Source organism: Coturnix japonica, chromosome 5, assembly GCF_054131305.1.
Source record: "Coturnix japonica strain WE chromosome 5, WE-NBRP24, whole genome shotgun sequence".
NCBI lineage: Eukaryota > Metazoa > Chordata > Aves > Galliformes > Phasianidae > Coturnix > Coturnix japonica.
Window position 1 is genome coordinate 15,173,739 of NC_140667.1, and position 24,869 is coordinate 15,198,607.

At 37.1% G+C, this 24,869-nt stretch overlaps 1 protein-coding gene and 1 long non-coding RNA gene across 5 annotated transcripts in view; one reads left to right on the top strand and one right to left on the bottom strand.

Moving 5' to 3' along the window:
- GALNT18 (polypeptide N-acetylgalactosaminyltransferase 18) overlaps positions 1 to 24,869 on the top strand; it is a 224,944-nt gene that overhangs the window by 197,937 nt on the left and 2,138 nt on the right. For all 4 annotated transcript variants that reach the window (XR_014946434.1, XM_015864042.2, XM_015864041.3 and 1 more), the window contains exon 11: positions 14,169 to 14,333. Coding sequence is in view for 3 of the 4 variants with exons in the window: in XM_015864042.2 (XP_015719528.1) it covers positions 14,169 to 14,333 (165 nt within the window). In the remaining variant the exon portion in view is untranslated. The remainder of the gene's footprint in view (positions 1 to 14,168; positions 14,334 to 24,869) is intronic.
- Positions 20,087 to 24,869, bottom strand: part of LOC107314610 (uncharacterized) — an 88,439-nt gene continuing 83,656 nt past the window's right edge. The window contains exons 6-8 of the long non-coding RNA XR_014946437.1: positions 24,739 to 24,858; positions 22,404 to 22,579; positions 20,087 to 21,224 (exon numbers count right to left, since the gene is read on the bottom strand). This is a non-coding gene — a long non-coding RNA (uncharacterized LOC107314610). The remainder of the gene's footprint in view (positions 21,225 to 22,403; positions 22,580 to 24,738; positions 24,859 to 24,869) is intronic.

Consider the following 24,869-nt stretch of genomic DNA (forward strand, 5'->3'; position numbering starts at 1 on the left):
ATTGATATTGCCACACCATTTTAAGATTACTCCTAGAATTTTAAAAATACTTGATGTGGCATTTTCACTTAAGGTTTGCATGTTACCAGGATTTTGCATATTTTCAGCATTGTTTTAATTTTTGCATTAAGCCCTGGGGTTATCTTTTTCATCTTGAATTCCATTGCCTTTCTTTATGACTAAATCCTAGTTCAGCATTGTTGCTATAGGAGAAGAGGAACATACAGTTACTGCCTCTGTAGATTGACTGCAAACAATTTATTCAGCATTTTTAAAAGAGGTGAGGCTGATGCAGGAAGAGGGGTTGAGTGCAGTGTTGGAGGAGTTGTCTTTCAGGTTACTCTAGGTCTTCTTTTGCCATCCTTGCATTTTATTGAAATTCATCATTGAACTGAATCATTGAAAAACTGAAATCGTGATTGCTGTGCTTGTGGTGCATTAAGAACTTCCCTCTCTAGTTTGCTCAGAATGTCTATAGTAAGAAAAAACTGCACTGAAAATGTCATTGAAACAAACTGTTGTGAGCAGATGCAGTGATCAAGTATTTAAAATCATCAGAGCTTTTCAGGTATTGTTTTAATTGAGAAGAGATTAGAGTTGTTGTTATACAATACTTCAAAACTGTTTCTATTTGGGAAGTAAAAATGTACCTAAAATTTCTGGCAGGTTTTTGTTGTGTTGTAGAATGCAAATTATTAATGGATACTTTTGGCCAAAAGGATTTTAAGATGTTAAAACGTCAAGATGTTTCAAAACATGAAAATGAAATACGGCTGAGCTCCTAGATGATAAATCTGGCAGTAGATTTTGGATACAGATCCTGTGCTTTTCATGCTGAGCACTGAGCCATTTAAAGCTCACTGTGCCTTTCATACTTGGCTTGGTTCTGGTGGGTAGGCTTACAGTAGTTTATACCTGGTGAGCTGATATCAAAGCATGTGGAGCTGACAGCTCCAGAAAACGCTGGCTGTTTTGTTTTCAAAGCTGCTGTTGATTTCTGCGCTAGTTGGCTGATATCTTAATCTGAGAGTCTGAAGTTGGCCCCGTCGGAAATCTCACTTTGGCTCCTTGCAAATGAGCACTGTATGGAGCAGTGAGTGGTATTTCCCTACTGAAAGTAATGAGGGATTGCCAAGGAGGTATCAGATATCTTTAGGAAGGAATACAACTTGGAGCTCAGCATCAGTGAATGCTACCATGATGCTACCAAAGCTGCAAACACCTTGAGATCCCTTCAATGGATATGTGCAGGCCTGCTGTGCTTTGCAGCACGGCAAGGAACAGGCCCTTGCTGCCCTCTGCCTTCCCCAATGTGCGGTCTGCTTTCCTCCACTTACAGATGTGTCCCTTGTCCAGACAGAACAGCTCCTCTGAGATCTCATTTGTACTATAATGTTGACAGCAGAGTAGTTGGAGGACCAGTGGAAGCTGTGTCTCCTCTCGGCACATAGAAGTGATGGCTGTATCTGGCCTTGGACACTATGTGATCTGTGAGGAGGTATAATCAACGCTTTTTTTTTGTTCTTTTAACAAAAATGTGTTAAGTGACTCTTCTTAGGCAATACACCAGCAGTCTGTTGGTATTTCTTATGCTGCTTTAGTACTGAGTTGAAGTATTTGCTATTAATTTTCTCTCTGAAAGATTGAATTGATTTTAAAATTTCTGAGGTTCTCTTGATTTTCATCTCAAAAATACATGGGACTAACAGAAAAACGATGGGGAAGCTTTTCTTGGCTAAGGTGCAAATATTTCTAATTAATTCATTTGGAAAAATAAAACAGTTCTGTTGGGTACCTGCACTGTCTCATAAACCAGCACTATCTGAGCATTTTGTATTTTTTAAGTGCATTAGTTTGGAGTAGGTCAGCGTTATAAATTTGTAGATTATGTAGGAATTACTTGAGTTATCCAGATTTTAAAGATGTCTTTCCTAATTGGAAATTGGTTTTTCAATCTGCCGTTTTTAAAACCAATTGTTGCTTTCATTGTAAATTTAGAAGAAAACCAAATACAGTGATTGCAACACATGTATAGCACTTGGAGGTTGATGTAGTAATTGTTGGATGGCTGTTGACTTAAGCATTCTGTAGATTCATGTTGTACTACATCATTTTTTACTTCAAAGTTCTGAAGGTCAGTTTTGTTTCTCAAATTCTTGACTGGATGTGATTAACTACTAGAGAGGGTAGTCAATACAGTAGACAAAAGTGTTCCACTTTATAATTTCCTTAGTTTTATTCCTAATTTTTTTATGTTGTTTTATTAATTGAAGTCATCCACTGGCTCATTTAGAATTCATGAGCCAAATTCAGTCCCCATGAAAGCATATTTAACTCTCTCTGTAATTACATGAGGCATATTACTTTCAAAGCATACATTCAAATTCTGATTAGCTATTTAATTTCAGCTAGTTTCTCTCCTGTATTCTGCACCATTTGCAAAGGAGGCTGTTCTGCAGAGATGTTTATGAAGTGATTGTTTCCAGTGCTTTTCTGTGAAAAAGAGACTTTTTTTTTCTTTTCATTATCCTTCTTTGTCCAATCAGGAAATGGAAAGAATATTGAGAAAGTATTTCTTCACGTAAAATCTCGATTGAATACTTACAAATAAATGGAAACAAAATCATCATCAATTTGTAAGCCAAGAGCTGTGCTTGCGAAGTAATTTATTTGGAATCAGCAGTCATACTGCACTTAGCAAGAGCTGACTTCAGGCTAGAGGTGGTTACGTGTTCAGAGTAGAAGGGCTTTTCTAAGGAAGTATGAAACTTTAGTAAGTTAAGACTTTATTTTAGCATTGTTTCAAGAACCAATGGTTAGTAATCACAGTCAGATCCAAATTAAGAATAAGGTAAGTAGTCATATAAAAGCAGATGATTAGCTATCACAAGCAGTGGTATTTGTGGTTAGAGTCATCATAGCTGAAAGCATTTTGGAGACTGTAATTTAATAAATTAAAAGCTTAGAGGTAAGCAGGTGGGAGGATAGGTAAGCAGGTGGAAGGATATAGCCTGTAGCATATTGAAGATAAAAGTAAAAAAACCAACAACCAGCTAATAGTCCTTTTTTGTTATCTCATCTATTAACGTGTCAACTCAGTGGTGATTGCAGTTAGGACCTTTTTTGAATTTTGATTCTGTCTCTGAATTTTCAGTTCAGAAATAACAATAATTTTCATTCAGGAAATCAATGGCCTTTTTCTTCCTTCTGCATTTTATTATAAGTTGATTAAATTAAAGATACAGGAATACCTCTGTTATGCCAAGCCTATCTACTCAAATGGCTGTCCATACCAAGTGAAAAAGCTGATGAATGCATTTAAATCTTTCAGATATTTCTACAACATTAACTTTTTTTGGCTGGGCACTGCATTGATTGCGAACGCTGGAGCTTCATTGCTCTTTTTGTGCTGAAGATGCAGTGGTTTGTTCAGCATGCATATTGCATTCTGCATATATATTTAGTGCTTTCAAACTCTGAAATTAGCCTTAAAATTTTGAGATTTCCATGACTCACTTGCTGATAGCATCAATTTTGGAAGGAAAAAATAGCATTGCAGCTTATCAACTCACAAGGTTTGTTAACATCACATGAAGCCAAAATCTAGAGAAAACTTAAGAATTAACTATTTTGGGGATTTATTTAAACATCAGTTTTGTGCTTTTGCTTGTCACTATGAACTCAGTCTTTTTAAGAATTTATGTAACAATCAGATCACTTTTTTCCTAGACTGCCTTTTTACATTCAATATCATATGTTACAGGAGTAATTGTAGTTTTTGCATAACGTTGCACTGTGAGAACTGGGAACTTCTTGAGCACTCGAGGCAAATTTACATATCAACTGTCTAGTGAGGTAATCTGCCCAGTGTGTGATGTCCATGGTTGCTGTTATGAAATACCTCATTTTCCACGTTCAGTGGGAGGCATACGGAATAATTATAGCTTAACTATTTGTTGCAGAATGCCCATTTCTGGTTCCAAATGTATTTTTAATAACCTCTATAGTTTGTTTTCAAGTTAAGATAAACCAGCCCACTGCAGTTCCCATTTGTAACTGCTGATAACTCATTTGAAGAAACACTGTTGTATGAGAAATCTGGAAGTTGATGACTGTGTTTGGCCAAGGCTGAAGGAAAGTTCCTATCAGGAAAAACATTCCATGGTCTCAGGTAACCATGATATTTCTGACACCCATTTTTAGCTAATTAAAGTGAGCAAATTACACATTAAGTAAATGAGTTCACTTTAAGCAATAAAACCCATAAAAGTGCTTAATCTTCAGTACAGAACAGTAGCAACTATATAATTAGTAGTGTATACAGTCATTGTGATGAAGCTTCTGTGCTATGAGTAAAGGATAAACTCTGTATAGTTTAGGTTCAGCGGACAATGAGTAAAAGCTGCAGTTTCTAATCTGGATGGCCCAAGGAGTTTTGTCCATGCCAAACTGAAAGATACCTGGCTAACATCTGTGAAACATTAATTAGGTCTTAAAAGCAGCTTTAGAGAGTGAGAGATATATTTTTACAACCAGGAAACAGTTCGGTAACCCATGTGCTATAGAGAATGTAAGGTCAGTAGTAATATTATTAAGTGAGAACTCATTTAATATACATATTTTTAGATGATGAAATCTGAACAAGTTCATTAGCATTAAGTTGATTGTTGAGAGAAGAAAATGCCTAATGTAAATAAAGACTAGTTCTCTTGTGAATAAGAAACGTTTTGTATTATAGTTGAAGGTGAATGGAAATAATGTGAGAAATGCCAGTTGATTCATTTGCACAGACAAGCTCTGTACTTATGAAAAGATGCTTAGGAGAAAGTTGTTAGAATTTGACCTCTGTTACCCAAAGATAGAACAACTGAGTGGAGAACCTACATCAATGTACATTAGAAGGCTGTTTAGGAGCATTTCTGCATGCATAAAGATTTAATCATACAAAATGGCAGAGCTTACTCTTTGGCTTCGTAAAATAAAAGCCAGAAAGCTGGATCAGAAATGAGAATATGATTTTCATTTCCTTTTGATGCAAAAATAGTTAGATCCACATAGACTCAGATTGTTTTTCTGCCCTGACATCAAAGCATTTTTCTTCCCTTCAGTGGCTACAAGCACAAAATTACAATAAATCTCTACATTCAGACCATAACAGTGCAGACTGTATTCCGTGCTGTATTAGGGTCAGGTACATTAGTCTGGTTCAGTATCTCAGATGAGGATGTAGTTTCTCACCTCAGCTTTCCAGTTGTCTCCCAAGTTCTTTGAATGTTACAGGAATAAAATTTTAGCGTAAATGCTTTTAGGGCCAATGCAATTTAGTTCCCAAGGAAAGAGCTTTGTTGACTTGAAGCAGAAACTGAGATTTCATCTGGAACTTCCAATAAGATTTTAGTGTAATTTGTAACTCTTCAGAGTTACAGACTCTACTCTGAGTCTGATAAATACAAATCATGGACTGAGCTGGACTGGAATTTTGCTAACAAATTGCTCTCCTGTGGTTTTACTTATGAGGATGACAACGGTGGTGAGTTTTGTTTTGTTTTGTTTTTTAAAGGAGCAAGTAGAAGGAAGAAAATAATGAATTCAAAAGGAGAAAGAATTAGTAGTTTTGTTCTCCAGATGCATACTAGGAAGGTATTTGGAGAAGCAGTTTGTTAATTGAAAATAGGGCATTTTATTCCAATCTGGTTTTGGGGAAAAGTTAGACATAATTAAGGTGGCTCAGGAGTTAAACTTAGATCCGCAAATGCTCTTTCATGTTTTTGCTATACGTCGTTCATAAGTTCCTTATTGTCACTGGTATCAACATGGCATGTGCAGTACAGAGAAACCTACTCAGTGAAATAGATTTTCCTGTTATCTCATTGTAAGCAGAGATTCACTGTAGAAGAAATCTTTCTGTTGCAGAGAAATCCAGTACCTTTCAAAATGTGTGAGGTCAGCACCCCTTTACCAGAGAATAGTAAGGTTTCCAAAACCCACCAGAGGAACATGAAGACCCCACAACCTGCAGTCACTTGTTACACTGGGTACTCGAGACATAGTTGGTTCCAGGATTTATACTAGCCTTCTACTAGTTGCAGAAAGAACGTGAGTACCAAATTGTCTCTTCAATAAGCTTTAGCACAGCTTGCCTGGGCCATGGAGCTGGGTGTCTGGGAATTAGGAGGGTTGCTCCCCTCCTTTTTGTTGGGTTGGAAAGAGTACATGATGCAGGACTGCAGTGCTGTGTCCCCCCAGTACCTCTTTTTGTTGTCATGGTCAAGGCCCAAGGTCCCCTGGGAAGGAGGGAAGGGTCTGGTCCTAGAGTGCACATGCAGTGACACATACTTGAGCTCTGGAGAGAATCAGCTACGTAAGATAGTACAAGTCACTCAACAGTGAATGGTATAATAGACAATTGTAATCATCTTAGTATTTTTATTCATATGCAAACTAGGAAGCTGCTAAAAGAAGTGATTGTTGTTGTTTCAGAACAATCAAAAAGATGTTGTACAAAATTAATTTACTTAAAAGAGTCCTGAAAGAACTGTCTTATTGTGTATAACCAGTGACTTTTAATTACGGGGGACTTATGTGCCTAGTTTTCATATTAAGTCTAAACAGCAAGACAGGGATTTTTCTTTGTCTCTCTCCTGCAGATACCTTTATAGGATAATCTACTTCTGATAATAAAATAAAGGCTCCCAAGACAGGCAGAAAATGCAGCAGAGAATGTGAGACATAATCTGCCTTTTGTGATGGAGGCAGCTTATCCTCATAGCCCAGTGATACTTAGCAGCCGGAAGCTCAGCATAGCTCGTCTAGCTGCTCACTGGAGGTTTCTCTGTTGTACTTGAAGGTCATTCAGACAACTTGGTTTTTGAGTTGTTGGTTTTTCTTTGCTGACTCATTCACCTGGTAAGGGTTTACTCAGAAATACTGAGCTTCTTCTACTTGTCCTGTGTATTAATACCTGTAAGGTTTGAGTCTGTATGTGAGACTTCACAGTGACTGAAGGCCTCAGAAGGCAATCCCTAATGAGTGAAAGCAGTGGCAGAGGCATTGTACTATTTGTGTACAACCAAGCAATGTGCTTTTGCATATCAGAGTATTTACTGTTTCATTTCTTGCCAAGGTTTACAGCTTGATTTAAGCAAGGGGCACGGTACAGAACTGGCATTCACAGGAGAACTGAAGCTCACAAAGCAAACAGTAAGGCTGCCTGCAGCTAGGACAGTTGAATGGGTATTAATGTCCTGCTTGATATGAAAGCATTTTTCTACCTTATCAACAGATTTATTTGTTTGCTTGTTTCTAGTTAAGTTTTCTTTAATGACTATTAAGCACTTCTGATAAGAAATCTTAATGTATCGCTGCTTCTGATGTCTGCCTCCTTTCTGTCACCTTCTGTCTTTCCTTAAAAAGAAAAAAAACCATGAGCCCTGCAAGTAAGTTAAATGTTGAAAATGTAACAGGTTATACTTTTCATTCCTCTTACCTTACCTTGGGGAGAAGAGGAGCAGAGGGAAGGAGCAGTGTCTGGGGCATGAATGCAATATTTTGGTCTGACACGTTTCGATTTTCCTTGCAGAACTTTGTGAACTTTGCAATTTATTCATGAACGCAGGCAAGATCAATGCTAGTTTTTTCAGGAGGTCAAGATATACAGACTTTTCATTTAAATTCTAGATGCTGACTTCTTTCTGGTTATCATTCACTGTCACCACCCTGCAAGCAATAGAGACACTACTTCAAGATACTTGGTGGTCAGGAAAAGTGCTATTTTTCAGATGTATTTCACTTAGGCTGCAGGCATATATCCCCATTTAGCCTTGGAAGGCTTAAAAATGTTTCAGAAAAGAAATTCTTTCAGTATACAGTGGAGTTGGATAAAATTTCATGAGCTTCTGTGAGTCTCTACATAGAGACCAACTGAAAGTTGATAGACTTTGTTGCCTGAAATACATCCTCTCCAGCTAAGAAATAGCGTTTTCATTTTCTGTAGCCTAGTTTATAAGAGGATTTGCTTTGATTTTGATGTTGTCTATTTAATACATCAGAAATTCTTTTTACAGTTTTTTTGTTTAACTTGGTTTAAAACCAGAAGCAGTCCCACGTGCTCCAGGGTGAGTACACAAGGGTAACTTTACTTTGTTCCCAAGGAACTGAAAGCTGCAGTATCCAAATAATTGCTCTCACTCTTGTCCACCCAATAGCCATGCAAGAGACCCTCATCTGCTAAAGGAATTAAGCGCAAACTTACAGTGAAATGTAAACAACACCTTGACCTTTTTTAAAAAGAGAAAACTTAACTGTCAAGGATGGATGGGTGCATCAGGGGATGGTAAGTTTGTCTGCAGATGAGTATAGGCCGATGGAGAAGAGAAGAGGCTAAGAAATAAGATTCTGTACGAATCCAGAAGGAAAGCTTTTAAAAGTACGTAGAGAACTTTTGGGAAACTGAAAGGGAAGTTCAGATGGAACAAAGTCATGGGATGGTTTCTTTGTTTCTGGTTTTGTTTGTTTGTTTGTTTGTTTTCCCTGGAAGAAGTTGTAGAGATCATCTGCAGAAATAAGAGGAAAACAAAGAGAAGCTCTAAGGAGTAAATCAGGCAAAATTTTCCTTTATACAAGTCTTGTTAATTCAGTAGTTACCAGTGTTAGGAAGACTGTAGAAGTCAGTATTGAAATTATATGTAAAAGCATTGAAAGGCAGTTCTATTCAGTTTAAAAAGTTGATCTTAAAATTTTTGGATGTTGTTTTAAATAAAGTAGAATACCAGAGTAGGCAACAGCAGTATTAGGTATTCCACTGCACTTTAGGTTCATGAATTTAAATTAAAAGGACAAAATCTGTCTGAGTTCCTGTCTGTCTTCTATTAAAATAATATGTTAACATTTTTTCTGTCTTTAAGCATCACATTGTATTATTTCAAGTTCATGAGCACCTTGACTTTATTGTAATGAAATATCGTTGCTTGGAGTTTGGAAGTTAGTGTACACACATGAAGAAGAGTATGTCAAGTAACCTGTATGCTGGTGGGCAAACTCAGTAGATGGAAATCTAAAGGTTGAAGTGAAGTAGTGAGTAGTTCCCTTTCTATATGTTTAAGTCTTGGGTGGTATTGTTGCTACCCTTGATATACAGCTGTTTGTCTGCTCACCTGTAAGACAAGTTTCAGAGTGAACTGAACCTTGACTTGAATGAAACATGGTCGTAATTGTTTCAGAATTGCATAATGAGGCTGTAAGAGCTGAAAACCCACCTCAGAAAAATAACATGAATCTTCTAGAGACTGTGGCTAAGGGGTGAACATTTATGATTTTGGTAATTCTCAGCCTGGGTTCTTATGTTTGTGCTCCTTCAATGGTAGAATTTTTAGGGTAGCACAAAATGATGCAGTGATGCTGATGATTGTGGCTACAGGACAGCGCAGCCATTCTCTCTTCAGTCACATAATGTGAAGTCTATGTAGAACCACAAAGGTCTGAGACCCAGAACAGATCTTATAAATTAGTGTGTAAGTACATCAGGGTATTTGTACATGCCTGTTTGACTAAAAAATGTGAAGGTCACTCTGTGTGCAAGATGGAGAATCAAGTAAACAGAGCAAGGATGTTCATTCAAATGCCCTCAGTAATAAGGGTATAAGTACCTCAGGGTATCTTCCAAAGCATAATTTTGCACAACAGTTTCATGTTTCTAATACCATGCCAGCTGTGTCTAAAAAGAGTAATTCTGCTCTGTGTGAAATTACTAGCTTGTAGAAATAGCAGCTGCTGATGGATGCTATTCTTCCCTGACTCACTGATATTTATAGCAGGGTTTCTGCAAAGAAGGCTCTTCCCACATGAACAATAAATAGAAAAACAGTTGATTTTGATCCTAGTGATATATTTGTGTTATTCATAGTGAACTTGAATTCTGTGGAGAGCTTTCTTATTGGGGAATAACTGTTCTTTCATTGAGATGCATTTATTTAACAAGTACTGCTGGGAAGAAGAAAGTCAGAAACAATGTGAATATTTGAGCATCTATGGTACTAGATTACATAACGAAATCTGGATTTACTAGAATCCACCAGACTGCACTTTAGGTAGAGTTATAATCCAGTATGAAACTGCTGTGAAACTTCTAAACTAATATGTTAATATGTTACTCCTAACAGTAAAAGACTCAACAGATTCAATTGAAAAAAAGTTACAGCACAAAGATGAAATAAAGAAGTGAGGAATCGTGCTTCTTATCCCTCATAGTTATGCCAAAAGCAGGGTAACAGATACTGCTCATTATAAATGCACAGTCATGTTCAGTTCTCCAGAGCGATTTCATCTGGGAACATTGCCATAAGGATTACAAATGGCTTTCAGCCTGAAAATTGGTGTGTATTGCTTTAACATTCCTTTGGGAGTTGGCAATTTATCCTTCAGATAATTGTCTTGTGTTAAGTTGAACATCTTACTGTAACTTCTTGCTAAATTTCTTGCTACATGATAAACCGACTCGTATGAATAATTTACTGGAACTGGTAACCCAGTTCAGCTCTGAGGTCTTTGTCAGCTCTGGGGGCTCTTCAAAATTTAATAATAAATTGGGAGCCAAAAATCTCATTGCGTTTAAAGTTGGTGGAATTTCAGTGTTAATTGCAATGGAAATAATGATTTGACCTTTTAGAGCAGAATGCTCACAGACAGAAAGTCCACACCAAATCATTGTGAAAAAAAAGCAATATATTTGTGTCCTAATAAGCAAAGCTCATTTATTTACTCTCATACCCAAGCTGTCAGTTTTGTGTGTGTGTGCAGATTTTGTGGTGTTTCAAGTATTTTTACTGTGCAAATAACTTGACTGAGTTAACTTGTGCCTTCATTGCTCTGATGGCAGATTTTGGATGTGTGAAATGTTAAGATTACAGCTGAAAGCAGAGTTTGTCCAGGAAGGGCTGAAGTGGAACAGTATAGTGAAAGGAACTTTTGCTCTGAATACAGTAATTAAGAAGCAGGGGAGACTGCAACTTCAGGCATGAACTTTCCTGCTCCACTTCAGTGATAATTTGCTACATGAGTTTGCATCAAGAGGGGTGGGATCCTTAACTTCCCCTAAAACAAGCAAGGATATGCTTGGTCCAGTGGTAAATGAAGGGTGGAGCTGCTTCTCCTTTATTCTGGAGCTGGTCTGAGTAGCCAGAAGCGTATATAAATGGTTGTTTCAATGTTTTCATTGCAGTATTGCAATGTGAATTTTCCTGATATTCAAGTTGAAATTTTTTTAGACTTAGAATATGAAATAGAAGAAATATAATTTACAGCAAATCAGTTCACCTGAAATGGAGGTGGGAAAAATAGGATTCTGAATTTTCCCTAATAACTCATAGCTATTTTGAAGATGACTTGAGAGTCCTAGACTGTGCAGATGTCAGCTACCTCTCATTTGTGTTTTCATACTCCAGCTGTCTTTTTTGACAGGAAACGTTTGTATTAGATAACAAACATACTGTGACTAAACCATTCTCTTGACCTTCTGAAGAACCTGGGAAACATTTCATTAGTCTTGTTAATATGTTACCAATCGCAGTTTGCTGGTCTTATTTGTCTTAATATAGGTACTCAGAGTAGCAGGTGGTGTAAAAACAGAATAGAATAGAATAGTGACCTTCTAGGAAAAGAAAGAAAGCTAAGGAATAACTTGTTCTTTAACTGGAAAATACAATTTTCAAGTGCAGGAAGGGCTTTGTCAGAAAAAGAAAAGAAAAAAGAAGAAAATAAAAGGAAAAAAAAAAAAAAAGAGCAGCAATGAAAACCACCTGTACCAACTGTTAGTGTCTGGATGAAAATTAGTTATGATCAGTTATGAAGCTGTTCTTAAAAGAAAATAAAAGTAAAAAACAGGAAAGTGAAACAGAAAGATTTCGGAAGTGCTGTATGTCAAGCTTTGAAGGCAGCTGATGCAATTTTCTTCAGCACCAGGTATATAGGCTTCTACAAATTTGATTCCTGATAACCTTTACACTAATAACACCAAATCTTTGTTTTGAACAAATTATTTTGCACTACGTTAATATGCTGCCAGCATAGGCTTCCTGAGGATGTTTCTAAAGGCTTCTGGACCTGTTGTGTGGACAGGGACCACAGGAAGGAAGTGATACCCTCCAGAGCCAACCTGTCAGTGTGTGAACTGCACTCTTCCACCTTGAAAGCACCTGGGGTTACTGTGGTCAGAGCTGTGCAAGCGTGTAAGGCTCAGTCTGTGTTTTGGCTCTGACACCTGTCTAGTCACAAATCCTGTGAGTTTATAACTAATGGTAACATTGAATCCTTGCAGTTTCACTTTTCTTGACCTACCTGACCTCCTGAAAATGGTGCTTCCTTCCCATTGCCTGGGAGACATAGCAATGCATCAGTGCTATTATGGAGAAAAATACAGATAGCAAAGTGCTGTGGGTTATAGCAGATCAATGTAATGTAAGGAGGAAGCTTATTTTATTACAGAGTAAGACAGTTGTGGTTGTTGTGTTATTGTTTTTTGTGGGTTTTTTTTTGTTTTGTTTTTGTTTTTAATTCATCTGCTCTGATACCAATATCAAAACAAGGTTATTTCTGTGGAAATTAGGCAGCTCTGCAAGGAGAATGTGTTTGTGATTCTGGAGTGAAAATGCATGGTTGTGTTTGGCTGAGGCTTTCATTTCCTGATTAAAAGTGCAAAGACCCTTTGACTGAATGCTTTCTCCGTCAGCAGCCAGTGTCTTAACTTCAGTAGAAATAAGCACATTTTTAGCTACCAAGTTTCCAGTCCCTTGAACAAAGACTACTGAGACATTTGCTGTTTTAGCAGAACAAAACTCAAAGTCTGAAGCAAAATTTCCAAGTCACTCTAATTAGCACTGGGGCGACTGTTCAAAAATTACTTCTCTGAACTATCTCAACATTTCTATCCTGTTGGGTTACTCGATGATGATGTTGCAGTATCTTAGGAGCAGAATTGCTGGTAAGGTGTTTTCCCTGTGTCTTCTGAAGCATTTGAAACAAAAAATGCTTCATTGTCCATTTTGTACTTAAGACTGGCTGGCATCATTAGTAATATTTGTTAATAGTATCTTCTTGAGTAAGTGCTGCCATGGAGATTCATCTTCATAATAACTTATTTAAATTAAAAATATAAACTCCTTTTTATAGAGCTAAATAGAATATAACTAAATGCAAGCATGGTTTTTTATGTAATATTTTTACCTGCAGGTGAGTTTAAAAGATGATCAATAGAAAGTCACACATGTGTACCTAACAAGTACATTGTGAGATGGTAACTTGGGACTCTCCTATTCTGGGGCTGGGGTAAAGAAGCTGGGGGTTATTCACAGCGTTCAGAAAACCCGTCTGGTGAGCTACACAAGCTACACAAACCAGTATCTTACCATTCACTATTGGATGAAGCAGAATTTGTACAAGATGTGTGTTACTGGATAAACATAGTAATGAAAATACTATGCATGATGGGTTCTATTCTGGAAGAAGGTGTGAGATTATTGAATAAGATGCTATAATATACAGTAATTATATTCATAGTAATATAATAATGTATATTATTACTATTATTATTAGTAATATAATTATATCCATGGTATTAGCTAAGTAAAGCAATATCCTGAAATAGCTCAGTTAGAAGGAATAACCTGAAAGATGCCTGTCCTGATAGTATTTGAGAATACAAGATTTTACACCTCTTTTTCTAAACTGGTCGACATTGATGAGTGAAGTGACGTTAGTGGGTTTGTTGAGCTTTCTGAAGGGTAAGTAGCAACCTGCTTATTATCTCTGCTAAGCCTAGTTACATTTGTAACTATGTATGATTGTCCTATTTCTGTAAAGTTTTGCCAACAAATTGATTTAGGTAGCTCACCCAGCTAGATCCACCATTTTGCTTCTGTCCTGTGGAATCCGCTCTCAGCCTGAACCAGACTTGAATAGGAAACTAAATTCAGTCATTAACTATTACCAACAATGTTTGTTGGTTAAATGTTAATTTTGAAATGTTATGTTACTTCCTGTATGAATGGAAGCAATTTAAAAGCACCCATAGGGTCAGCCTGCTGCTATTCAGCATGTTTATGTTTGCCATTTGTTTTTTGGTGAAAGTGCTTCTTCTTCTTAGAGGCCACAAATCGTGTTTGTGTTTCCTCTTGCAGAATGTTTATTACACGAGCAATCAGCAGCTCCATGTGGGTGTTCTGAGTCCCACTATCGACGATGATGACAACAGATGCCTGGTGGATGTGAACAGCAGGCCCAGGCTCATTGAATGCAATTATGCCAAAGCCAAGAGAATGAAGCTTTACTGGCAGTTTACTCAGGTAATTCTTACTCAGCAAACATTACAGAAGGCTCAGAAAACTGTGTTTCTGTATGTGAGTAATCAGTTTACCAACAAACCAGAACTGTCATTGTTTGATTGGGATTTTTTCTTTGCACAGTGTAGGGAAGCTACATTTACATTTGATTTCTATCTCAATAGGTTACATAACTTTTATTATGTTCTTAGAGGTGTCAATGCATTGCTTACTAATAAACCTCTAAGGCGGTTACTGTTACCAAATGATCCCAATCTAAAAATAAGTGATTATGTAAAGTCAAATGCAAGCTAACCTATTTAAGAGGGGGAAAGTAAAGCTTTCCAATGTAATTGTTTGGAAGTAGTAACTCAGAAGAGAATGAGAGTCTTGTGAGGAGAAATTTGTGCAATTTTTTTTTTCTTTTACTAATGTTTGATATTAAAAAAAAAAAAAAGCACCTAAATGCTGAAAAGTATTTTTACAGTGATGGGAATGTTCAGACACTGTGTGCAGGCTTGACCTGCTAAGAGGATGTGGCAGGGTGACTCAAAAGCACATCAGCATTTCCACAGAAGGAGACAGGTTATCATGAAGACAAAACAGGTTCCAGTGGCTAGAAGCTAAAGATAGTCAAATTTGATCTTCCAAAAGAAGGTGAGACTTCTGAAATGTAAGAACTAAGATAGTTAGCACATAAGGTACTATCGTTTCTGTTTGTTAGGACAAATGGAATTACAATATTCTCTGAAAGCAAATACTGAAAAAAAATTCAGTAGCTAAATAGTTTGAATAGTCACAGTTACTCCTCTCCAGTTTTGACTGTATGCATCTGGCTGAGCACTCAATTTCTGTGAAATATGGCACAGCTGTCTTTTCTCACCAAAGCCTGTTATTGATACGTAACCCCTTATGCTGAGGCTCAACATCATGAAAATTTTATCTTTGCATTTAATTTCTTCTGAAACATCCATGTCTGTAAATATATTTTTTGCTAGCTCATTAGGTTTTTTGTTTTTTTGTTTTGTTTTTTTTTCTTTGTCATTAGGAATTTATTATTTAGTATATTGGGTCACTGGTGGTACAGTTTAACCTCTATATACTATCATGCAAAGACCATTTGGATGGTGATCAGTAAAGCATACTGTTAACATAATTTGTGCTTATACTTGAACATAACTAAGGTATTTGTCTTTAAAACGTAGCTCTCAAGTAGCAGACTTTGAACACCTAATCTGGATAGATATCCCAGCTTTCACATCTGTTCTCTTAAAGGCAAAGTTTTAATCACTTCTCTCAGATTTTAACAATTGTCTTGCCACAGGATGAGGGTAAGGTGGGAATGTTTCACTATGGTCATATCTGATTTTCTAGTGCCATTTTTTGAGTGCAGGATAAACATATTTCTTTAGATAGCCTTTGGGTAACATTTGTCAGTAGTGTCTACATATTCAGTGATTGTTGATTAGTGACAGCTAATGGTTTCTGCTCCAGGATACTGCTGCCATTTTGTCATACCAAGTATGTTGGAGCTCATTCGGTGTGCAGCAGTAGGATGTAATAAAGTAATTAATTAAAAAAAAACTCTTCTGTCTGTAACTCCATTTAATAGTATTGTAACTTCTGTGGGAGATGAAACTAAATTATGTGGATTGTGCTTAAATCTTCTACCAAAAATACTGCCCAGAAGTGAAAGTTAATTAGTTGTTTCCTTATGATAAATAAAGAGATAAATAATTAGATGTTCAAAAAGGATTTTGTTAATACTCATGCTCATGCAACAAATGCTGTTGTTTCTCAGCATACAGTGCACAGCCTCTGGTGTATGCTGTAAGCTAAAAGAAAACTAATGAGAATGATCAACTGACAAATTCTATTTGAAAAGCTGTAGGTTAGTTTGTGGAAAGGATGCATTTCTGTGAATGCTCTGGAAGATGCCTGAGAAGGACAGGATTTTTATGACATTTTGAAAGCTCTGGTATTTATTTATTTTCCATATAACACAGGGAGCAGGACAACTGAAAACAAGCAGGACTGTAAGTATTGATGTTAACTGTACTCTTGAAGTTTGTGAAAAATTAAAATGTAGATGCTGGCAGTAGTGACCAACCGCTTGGTCAGGGCCAATAACTGCAGGTGTACACCAATGTGGTGAGCAGCAACAGGCGTTTATTGTAGCAACACATCTATTCTCATAGTCCCCTAGTACATTTATCAATCCCCAACTGGTCTGAAATTCAATCTCTTATATACTGATTGGGGGGCTCAAGCAACACACCATATCAGCAATCTCATTGACGATCTTTCCTCCATTGTTCTATTTTTTTATCAACTTCCCATAACTTGTTTACTACTTCTTCAAGGTCATACTGACCTTGCTCTAAGGATAGCTCCATATTCAAGCAAGTATATGCATATAGGGGCAATAGGGAGAACTATCCCATACAACCGGGTCCCCGCAATCACCTACTGCATCACAGTAGCTGTTGATAGCACTATCTCTTGTCTGTAAGCATGTTTTGACTTCTGTTGATTCTCTGGTCAGGCAGAAACATTATTAGTAATATTTATGCTATAGATAATTCTGTAAATACAGCAATGCAAGTGGAGAATTGAGTCAGAAAGGAAATGAGAAAGTCTATCTAACTTTCAAACCAGAGCAGGGTAAAGCAACTGATGTAAATAGAATACTTTTTTTCAGAATACTTTTTTGTTTTCCTACAAAATACACTCTGTAGTCTGAGAGGTATTATGATAGTCTGTGGTGGAGCACTAGTCTGAGGAAAGCTGATATAAGGCTGTATAGCTTTTTGAAAAACACATTTTTTCAGATAAGGTATATCATGCTGGTTGACTAGACAGAAGCCTTTGGGAGACTTTGTGGTAGCTTGTCTGTACAGAACAAAATTGTACTGAGCATTCAAAGTTTGTGGTTTGTGTTTGGATAATCAGGATCCATCTGAGCAAATTTCCATGCTCCACAGCTTTGTACAGCTGCCAAATGCAATGAGACCCAATACAACATAAGCTTCAGTGACATTTGTGTTTCCAAGGCTTCTTCAGGTGTTTATAACTGCAGTTATGCAAATTATGTAAGTTATCCCTAAACAGACTCTCATCAATTGGGTAGTGTTCAAGAATTCTGTTGTTCATGTTGTCTATTAAGTCTCTCCTCTTAGGGAAGTGCTTCTTTGGGGAATACTTTCATGCTGTAAGTAAGTTTTAGAGTGTTTGGCAGTTCACCTAGTTCCATGTTTCTCACCATATATCCATTTAATCAGAAAAAAACGAAGTCTTTTAGGGAAAAGGTAAGTGATTGCCAGAAATGACTCAGTAAATCTGCTGTCCTTGGGACTGCTGCTGCACCAGTTGTTGTATGTTATGTTGTCTATCTTGTGACAGACAAGGTACTCTGAGATGTAGGTCATGCAGGCTGATGTCCCTAGATGTTTTAACTCCTTGAGACAACTTTCAGTGAAAAGCACATAAGGCCAAAATTGTGCCATTCTGAACAAGTCATCTAATACCATTCACTTTCTTATTTGTACTGAGAAACAGTATGTTTTAAATGCTGGAGCCAGGCATTTGTTTTTGAGAAATTCCTCAGTTCCTAGTCTGATTTCTCAGGCTTATTGCAGATATAAAGGCAGTTGGGACATAAGGATGTGAAATTTACCTCTAAATACATCACCTGGGTGACAACAGTTATATACGTAGAAAATTGAGAAAGTACACTAAGGGCACACTACGGTCCCTCCAGAAATATAACAAAGGCATGAGGAATATATTTTTCCACGGTCGCTCTATAGTTTGCACTATCTTAATGAACTGCACCTTCCTCTTTAGTTAAGTGGGGTAGGCACTGGTTTTTATCCTTCTAACCAGACTTGCATGCTGTCATTATTTGCTGTTACAAGAAGCATGTAAGGGGATGGCCTTGTGGAAAAGAGTTACGAGAAAGGACATGAAGAAGAGGTAAAAACCTAATAAATAAATACTTCTTAAGCTGTTCCGTGTTGAATTCTTTTCAGTACAGCAGACTCTGATAATTTAATTCAACTTCCAGTTGCATAAAGGTAAGCAGAGGGTGTACCTATATGGGTGGGCAAATCACAGACAAACTCATCGCACACTCATCTCAAACAGGCACACTCATCACACACCCAATGCACACTCACGGACACAAAGGCAGTCTAACAGTCGAGGATGGAGTCGGTAATCACACACTCATGAGAAACTGTCGAATTTCCATGCACGCACATATAGTGGCTAATTAACTTCCACGCACTCATACACATAGTGTCTAATTTCACGCACTCACACACATAGTGTTTAATAATTAATTTCCACACACACACACACTTAGTGTCTAATTAATATCCACGTACCCACACACTTAGTGTCTAATTAGTATCCAGGCACTCACAAACTTAGTGTCTAACTAGTATCCACGCATTCACACACTTAGTGTCTAATTATTAATTTCCACACACTCAAAAACTTAGTGTCTAGTTTCCACGCAATCACACACTTAGTGTCTAATTATTAATTTCCATGCAGTCACACACTTAGTGTCTAATTAGTATCCATGCACTCACACACTTAGTGTCTAATTACTAATATCCACGCACTCACAAACTTAGTGTCTAGTATCCACGCAATCACACACTTAGTGTCTAATTATTAATTTCCACACACTCACACACATTGTGTCGAACTTTCACGCACTCACACACATAGTGTCGAATACACATACACAGCTGTTGACTAATTAATTTCCACGCACTCACACACATAGTGTCAGTTTTTCCACGCACTCACACACATAGTGTCGAATATACATACACAGCTGATGACTAATTAATTTCCACGCACTCACACACATAGTGTCGGATTTTCACGCACTCACACACATAGTGTCGAATATACATACACAGCTGTTGACTAATTAATTTCCACGCACTCACACACATAGTGTCAGTTTTTCCACGCACTCACACACATAGTGTCGAATATACATACACAGCTGTTGACTAATTAATTTCCACGCACTCACACACATTGTGTCGGATTTTCACGCACTCACACACATAGTGTCGAATATACATACACAGCTGATGACTAATTAATTTCCACGCACTCACACACATAGTGTCGGATTTTCACGCACTCACACACATAGTGTCGAATATACATACACAGCTGATGACTAATTAATTTCCACGCACTCACACACATAGTGTCGGATTTTCCACGCACTCACACACATAGTGTCGAATATACATACACAGCTGATGACTAATTAATTTCCACGCACTCACACACATAGTGTCGGATTTTCACGCACTCACACACATAGTGTCGAATATACATACACAGCTGATGACTAATTAATTTCCACGCACTCACACACATAGTGTCAGTTTTTCCACGCACTCACACACATAGTGTCGAATATACATACACAGCTGATGACTAATTAATTTCCACGCACTCACACACATAGTGTCGGATTTTCCACGCACTCACACACATTGTGTCGAAATTTCACGCACTCACACACATAGTGTCGAATATACGTACACAGCTGATGGCTAATTAATTTCCACGCACTCACACACATAGTGTCGGATTTTCCACGCACTCACATACATTGTATCAAATTTTTACGCACTCACACACATAGTGTCGAACTGGCACGCACTCACACACTTAGTGACTAATTAATTTCCACGCACTTACACACATAGAGACTCAAGGACAGTTAACAGCAAATGTTTTTTGTTGTTTTTTCTTTATGTTTAGCCTTTATTTCCTTGTAATCCTTTGCACATTAGCTGTAGAACTTGCCAGCACAAAGTTTTATGATGCCAACAGGACAAGGAGCTTTTAGTACGTGCATATTAACTCTTTCCAGCGTATCGCACGATGCAGTATTTACTCCTGAGGACTACATTTTAAGCTCCAAAGATACACAAAGATATACAAAGATAATTTAAAAGAAAGCTAACACATACTGTGTTTTTCCATGAACACAGAGAGCCTTTTTGCATATTGAGCATGTTAATATTCTACATCGCTGTTATTTACAAAGAAATTATTTGTTCTAGTCCAACCCAGTCTTCCTAGTTTCATACATCCAGACAGGCTCTCCAAAAACTGCAGAAGGTCTCAGCAATGTCCACTACAAACATGCAAGAGATCGGTCAAGCCTCTAATGCCTTCTGCAGTTTTATTGACAACCAACAAATACTTACCCAGTGAAGTGGCCGGATTTCACAGAGTCTGATGTCTGTTCTAGATTCTTCCTGGTTATTGATCTTGAACTGTTCCTCTAACAGTTCTTTTAATCAGTTAATTGGTCCAGCTTCTCCCAAACCACAGTGATAAAGGATGAAAAGTTTTTAAGAGTAACAGGATTAACAATGCACATCAGTGGAAGCTCCTGTCTACCCTTAGATGTAAACAGACACTGCTTGTCTCTTGTCTCACTCTCTGGTCTTCCAGGGTTTCACAGTGATAGGACCTACCAAAGAGTCTGATAAGCTCTTTGGTGACTTGCTCACCGTTACATCTACCCCCACATCTTCCCCTTCTTTATTAATAGAAAAAGCACAGTTCATAGCATCCTGTATCTTTTTTTGTGTACACTGCAACAAACATGGAACACAAACCAAAAGACAGCAAAAAGTATTAAGACAAACTAATTTTAGCAGATTTTATATCCATCCCACAAAACCTCTAAAAAGACCTCCAAATATATTCCCCCCATCTTGGGCCTGTTCCTTCCTCCATAGAAAGGCATGTCTGCACACAGGGTTGCTTTTTGCAGCGCAGCACTTCTTCCAGCGTGATCTTCAGTTCAGTTTCTATGCAGTATGAACTTCCTTCCCGCACTCTTAGTCCAGCTTTGTCCTTGTTTTATTAAATTAGGGTGCAGTGACAATATATATGACAAGAAAATAGGGTTTCTTAGTTAGTTAGATGATCAAACCATCAAGACCAATACCTTGAATCTGGCAATGACAACAGCTAATATAACAGACAAAAACCAGATGATTTCCATTATTGTCTGAGCAAACTGTGCAAGGTCTGGACTGCAGCAGCAAGGATATTCCCAGCCCAATATCAATTCTAATCAGCTTATGGCATTCTGTAGAAACTAAGGAAAAGGTTATTTTCAAGAACCACATACTGTAAGTGAAGATCCCAAGAGCCCAGCCTAAATTCCCATGTTAGAATACGCAACTGGAATACTAGCATAAATTTATTTCTCAAGTTTCCTCACTTAGCATTCAATTTATTCATTGATTTCTAGATATTGGTTTAATCGTAAACATATAATGACAATGCAAACAGTTCCATTTCTGGGTAAAAATGAGTTACAAAGCCCTGAACAGTGTGCCTTCACATTAAAAAACCCAAACCAGTAAAATACCGCCACCCCTAAAGAAAATGGAATTTAATTCAATTTTATTTTTTTTTTTTTCCCTGAACAGGTCAGATTTGAGTAAGAATTATGTCTTAAAAACAAACAAAAGCAAACAAAACAAAAAACAAACAGGAACTCATTTTTTCTCCTGTTGTAATAACATTTAAATCATAGGCATCCCAGCATATTGCCTAGGGCAGACATCTATTTCTTAGGGGAAAGATCTTGAGGGTTTCTAACAGTGTTGAAAGGAATTTCTCATTTGGTCTATGATGATTAACTAGTTATCTCCATATGCTAAGGCTAGTGGTAATAATATGAACTTTTCATCTCAACATTCTTTTTTTTTTTTATGCTGTGTTAGAACATTTTCGTGCACATGGAGAAATAGAGAAAGAATGAAGTAGTAGGTGCTCCTAGGCATGACCTTCAGTGGCATGCTGTGAAGGGGCTTTTTCCATTAGCAGTCTCACACTACATCTTGTGCACACTCAGTAACTTGGAGGGAAGTGAAGTTAAGCATTTTCCACAAATTAGCAACAGGGAAAGAGCCTTAGAAAGCAACATCTATGCAAACGAAGAATTCTTCAAAAATCAAAGAAAAAGGCAGAACCTTAAAATACACATCAGAGATCAGAAAATTAACTAACTAGATTAATTACCTTGTCCAGCAAGCTGCCTCCAACAGTGATCAATGCTTGCTGTTTCCCAGAAAAGAACTCTTTTCAGAGCCAGAGGCTCACTGTAGCACCGTAAAGGGGAGCTACTTCTAGAGCCCTCTTGCGTTCCCTTTGTTAAGGCTCCCATTTGCTTTGTCCAAATGATGATCTCGTTGTGCCTGTAACAGTTTGTTTTTCTCAGTGTTCTTAAAAGTAACACAGCCCACTAAAAATAAAATCTAGTCAGTCACTGAACATTGATGCCTGTGGCAATTAATTCTGTAGGTTTCCTAAATTCACCTAAGTCACAGTAGTTACACATTCTTAATTCTAATAGTCGTTTTTCCTTAGAGAGGTTATTTACCAGGTTCCCACAGCAATTCATACTTTCCAGCGCAAACATCAGATACAACTATTTTCATTTACATATTTAAATGTATGTATATATAAACATAAATATAATTATATTATATATAAATACATATATATCTATATACATTTACATATACAAAATATACACAAATATACTAAATAAAGTAAAACTTCAATTCCTCACCATTCAGCAGATGTCAGTGTGTGAATCACCTGCCTCACCAGCCTGTACTCCTGAAGCTTACTGCCTTCAGCTTCCACGACTGTCAGCTCTCAAAAAGGCATCCAATTTATTTCTAAAAGAGTTGTCATATCAACTTGTTACTCAGGACAGCAGCTGTACTCAGAGACGTGATGCTTTTCAATATCAATAGCATAGCATAAGACTAGCTCTCATTAGGTAATCCCAGTTATCTAAAGACCAATGCAAATATATCATTACTGGGAGCTGCTGCCAAAACCAAGCCAAACTATTTTCAGCTATAAAATCTGCATTTTGCTGCAATTAAGACTTTTTTGCAACTCTCCCCCTTTTTATTATTGTTTTTCATTAATTGTTCAATGCTTTCCTGTGTCTTAAAAAAATAAATACCCAAACCGAGTGTTTCTGCCACCAATTTTTCTGGTATGACAGAAAGATTTCCTGGCTGCTACAGACACAAAAAAGATACATGTTTACTTTCTGATAGATCTCTAAAGATCTTTCCAGACTACGTAGTTCATTCTATCCCAAGCCTGATTCAATTTTCTTAGTTTTATCACCATTTGCTATAGTGAAATTAATTTTCAATTATCCCATCTTCAGGTGCTTCTTCATGTTTCAGTCAGGGCTTGAATATCTTTTTCTGTGAGGTAGTGTTTTCTAAATCTTATTATTAATGATTAGTTTTTGTAATCTGTTGTGATGCAGTTTGATTTAAGCCTGCAAAATACTATTGGCAGGCTTAAATCTATACATTGTTTCTGATTTTTTATTATGCTGTTTTTTTCTGTTATTTGCTTTCCCAACCAATTACATTCTCTGTATGATGCTGCATTTCCTCTTGCCAAGTTTAATTGCTCTAATTTAAATATGTTAATTAACAGGACAGTGTATCTCCACATACTGTGGATCTCACACACATTTAAAAAGCTGAGCTTGGAATCTGGACTCCACTACATTCGTGCAACCAGCTTAGTTCAAACAAAATGGAAAACAACCAGAGTCCACTAGCTACTAAAATGTAGTTTAAATGTGCAGATAAGGCTGCATCGTTTCATTTGTCACAGCTGCAGTAGCAAAAATTAGTCACAGCAATATGCAAATGTAGCATTTATGATTACATTAAAAACTGAACAGTTAGAAGTCTCAGTAGTAAAACACAGAATGTGATGTAAATTGATTAAATTGATGTAACTGCTGAATGATGCATTTTCAGAGGGTGTTCTCGTAATAACGACTCCTTGGTACTGATACATGGATGTAAGACCAGTACCCACATGGCTGCCTGACAGCATCAGTGCTGGAGGAAAAAAAGCCTTTCTTCTTAAGAAATGGTTTGGCTGATCCCTGTTGTAACTCCATATAAGTTTATGAGATTATATACAGAAAATAATTTTTGTTGGGGTTAAAAAAATAAACTCGTATTTAAAAATAATGTCTGGAACAGCTTCTCCTTTGCCTAATTGTAAATAGTGACATAAATGGCACTTCCTTAATGTTTAACATTTCTGCATATAGTACTTCACCCATGCAATGCCAGTTAAGTACACCTTATTTTCAGGGTAGTCTAAGCAAACAGGACAGAAAACAGCTCTTTTTGAAGAGCAACAACTAACCAAATTCATTGCTGAAGAATGTTTAATTAGTTAATATTAATTTGAAAGATCTGAACCACAAATGTTACCTGTCTGCTGCTTCTTTACAGGCCAGAGAGTTACAAAGTTTGTCATAATGCTTTGATTTCAGAAGGAATGAAGCAATTACCTCAATGAGCTGAGTTGTGTTCTCCAGTTCCTCATTTGTGGTGCTGCCCCCAAGTGCCATGAAACACTGACTATGCAAACTGATCAACAGTTTTCATTAAAATTGAAACTGTACACTTTCCTAAAATTAAA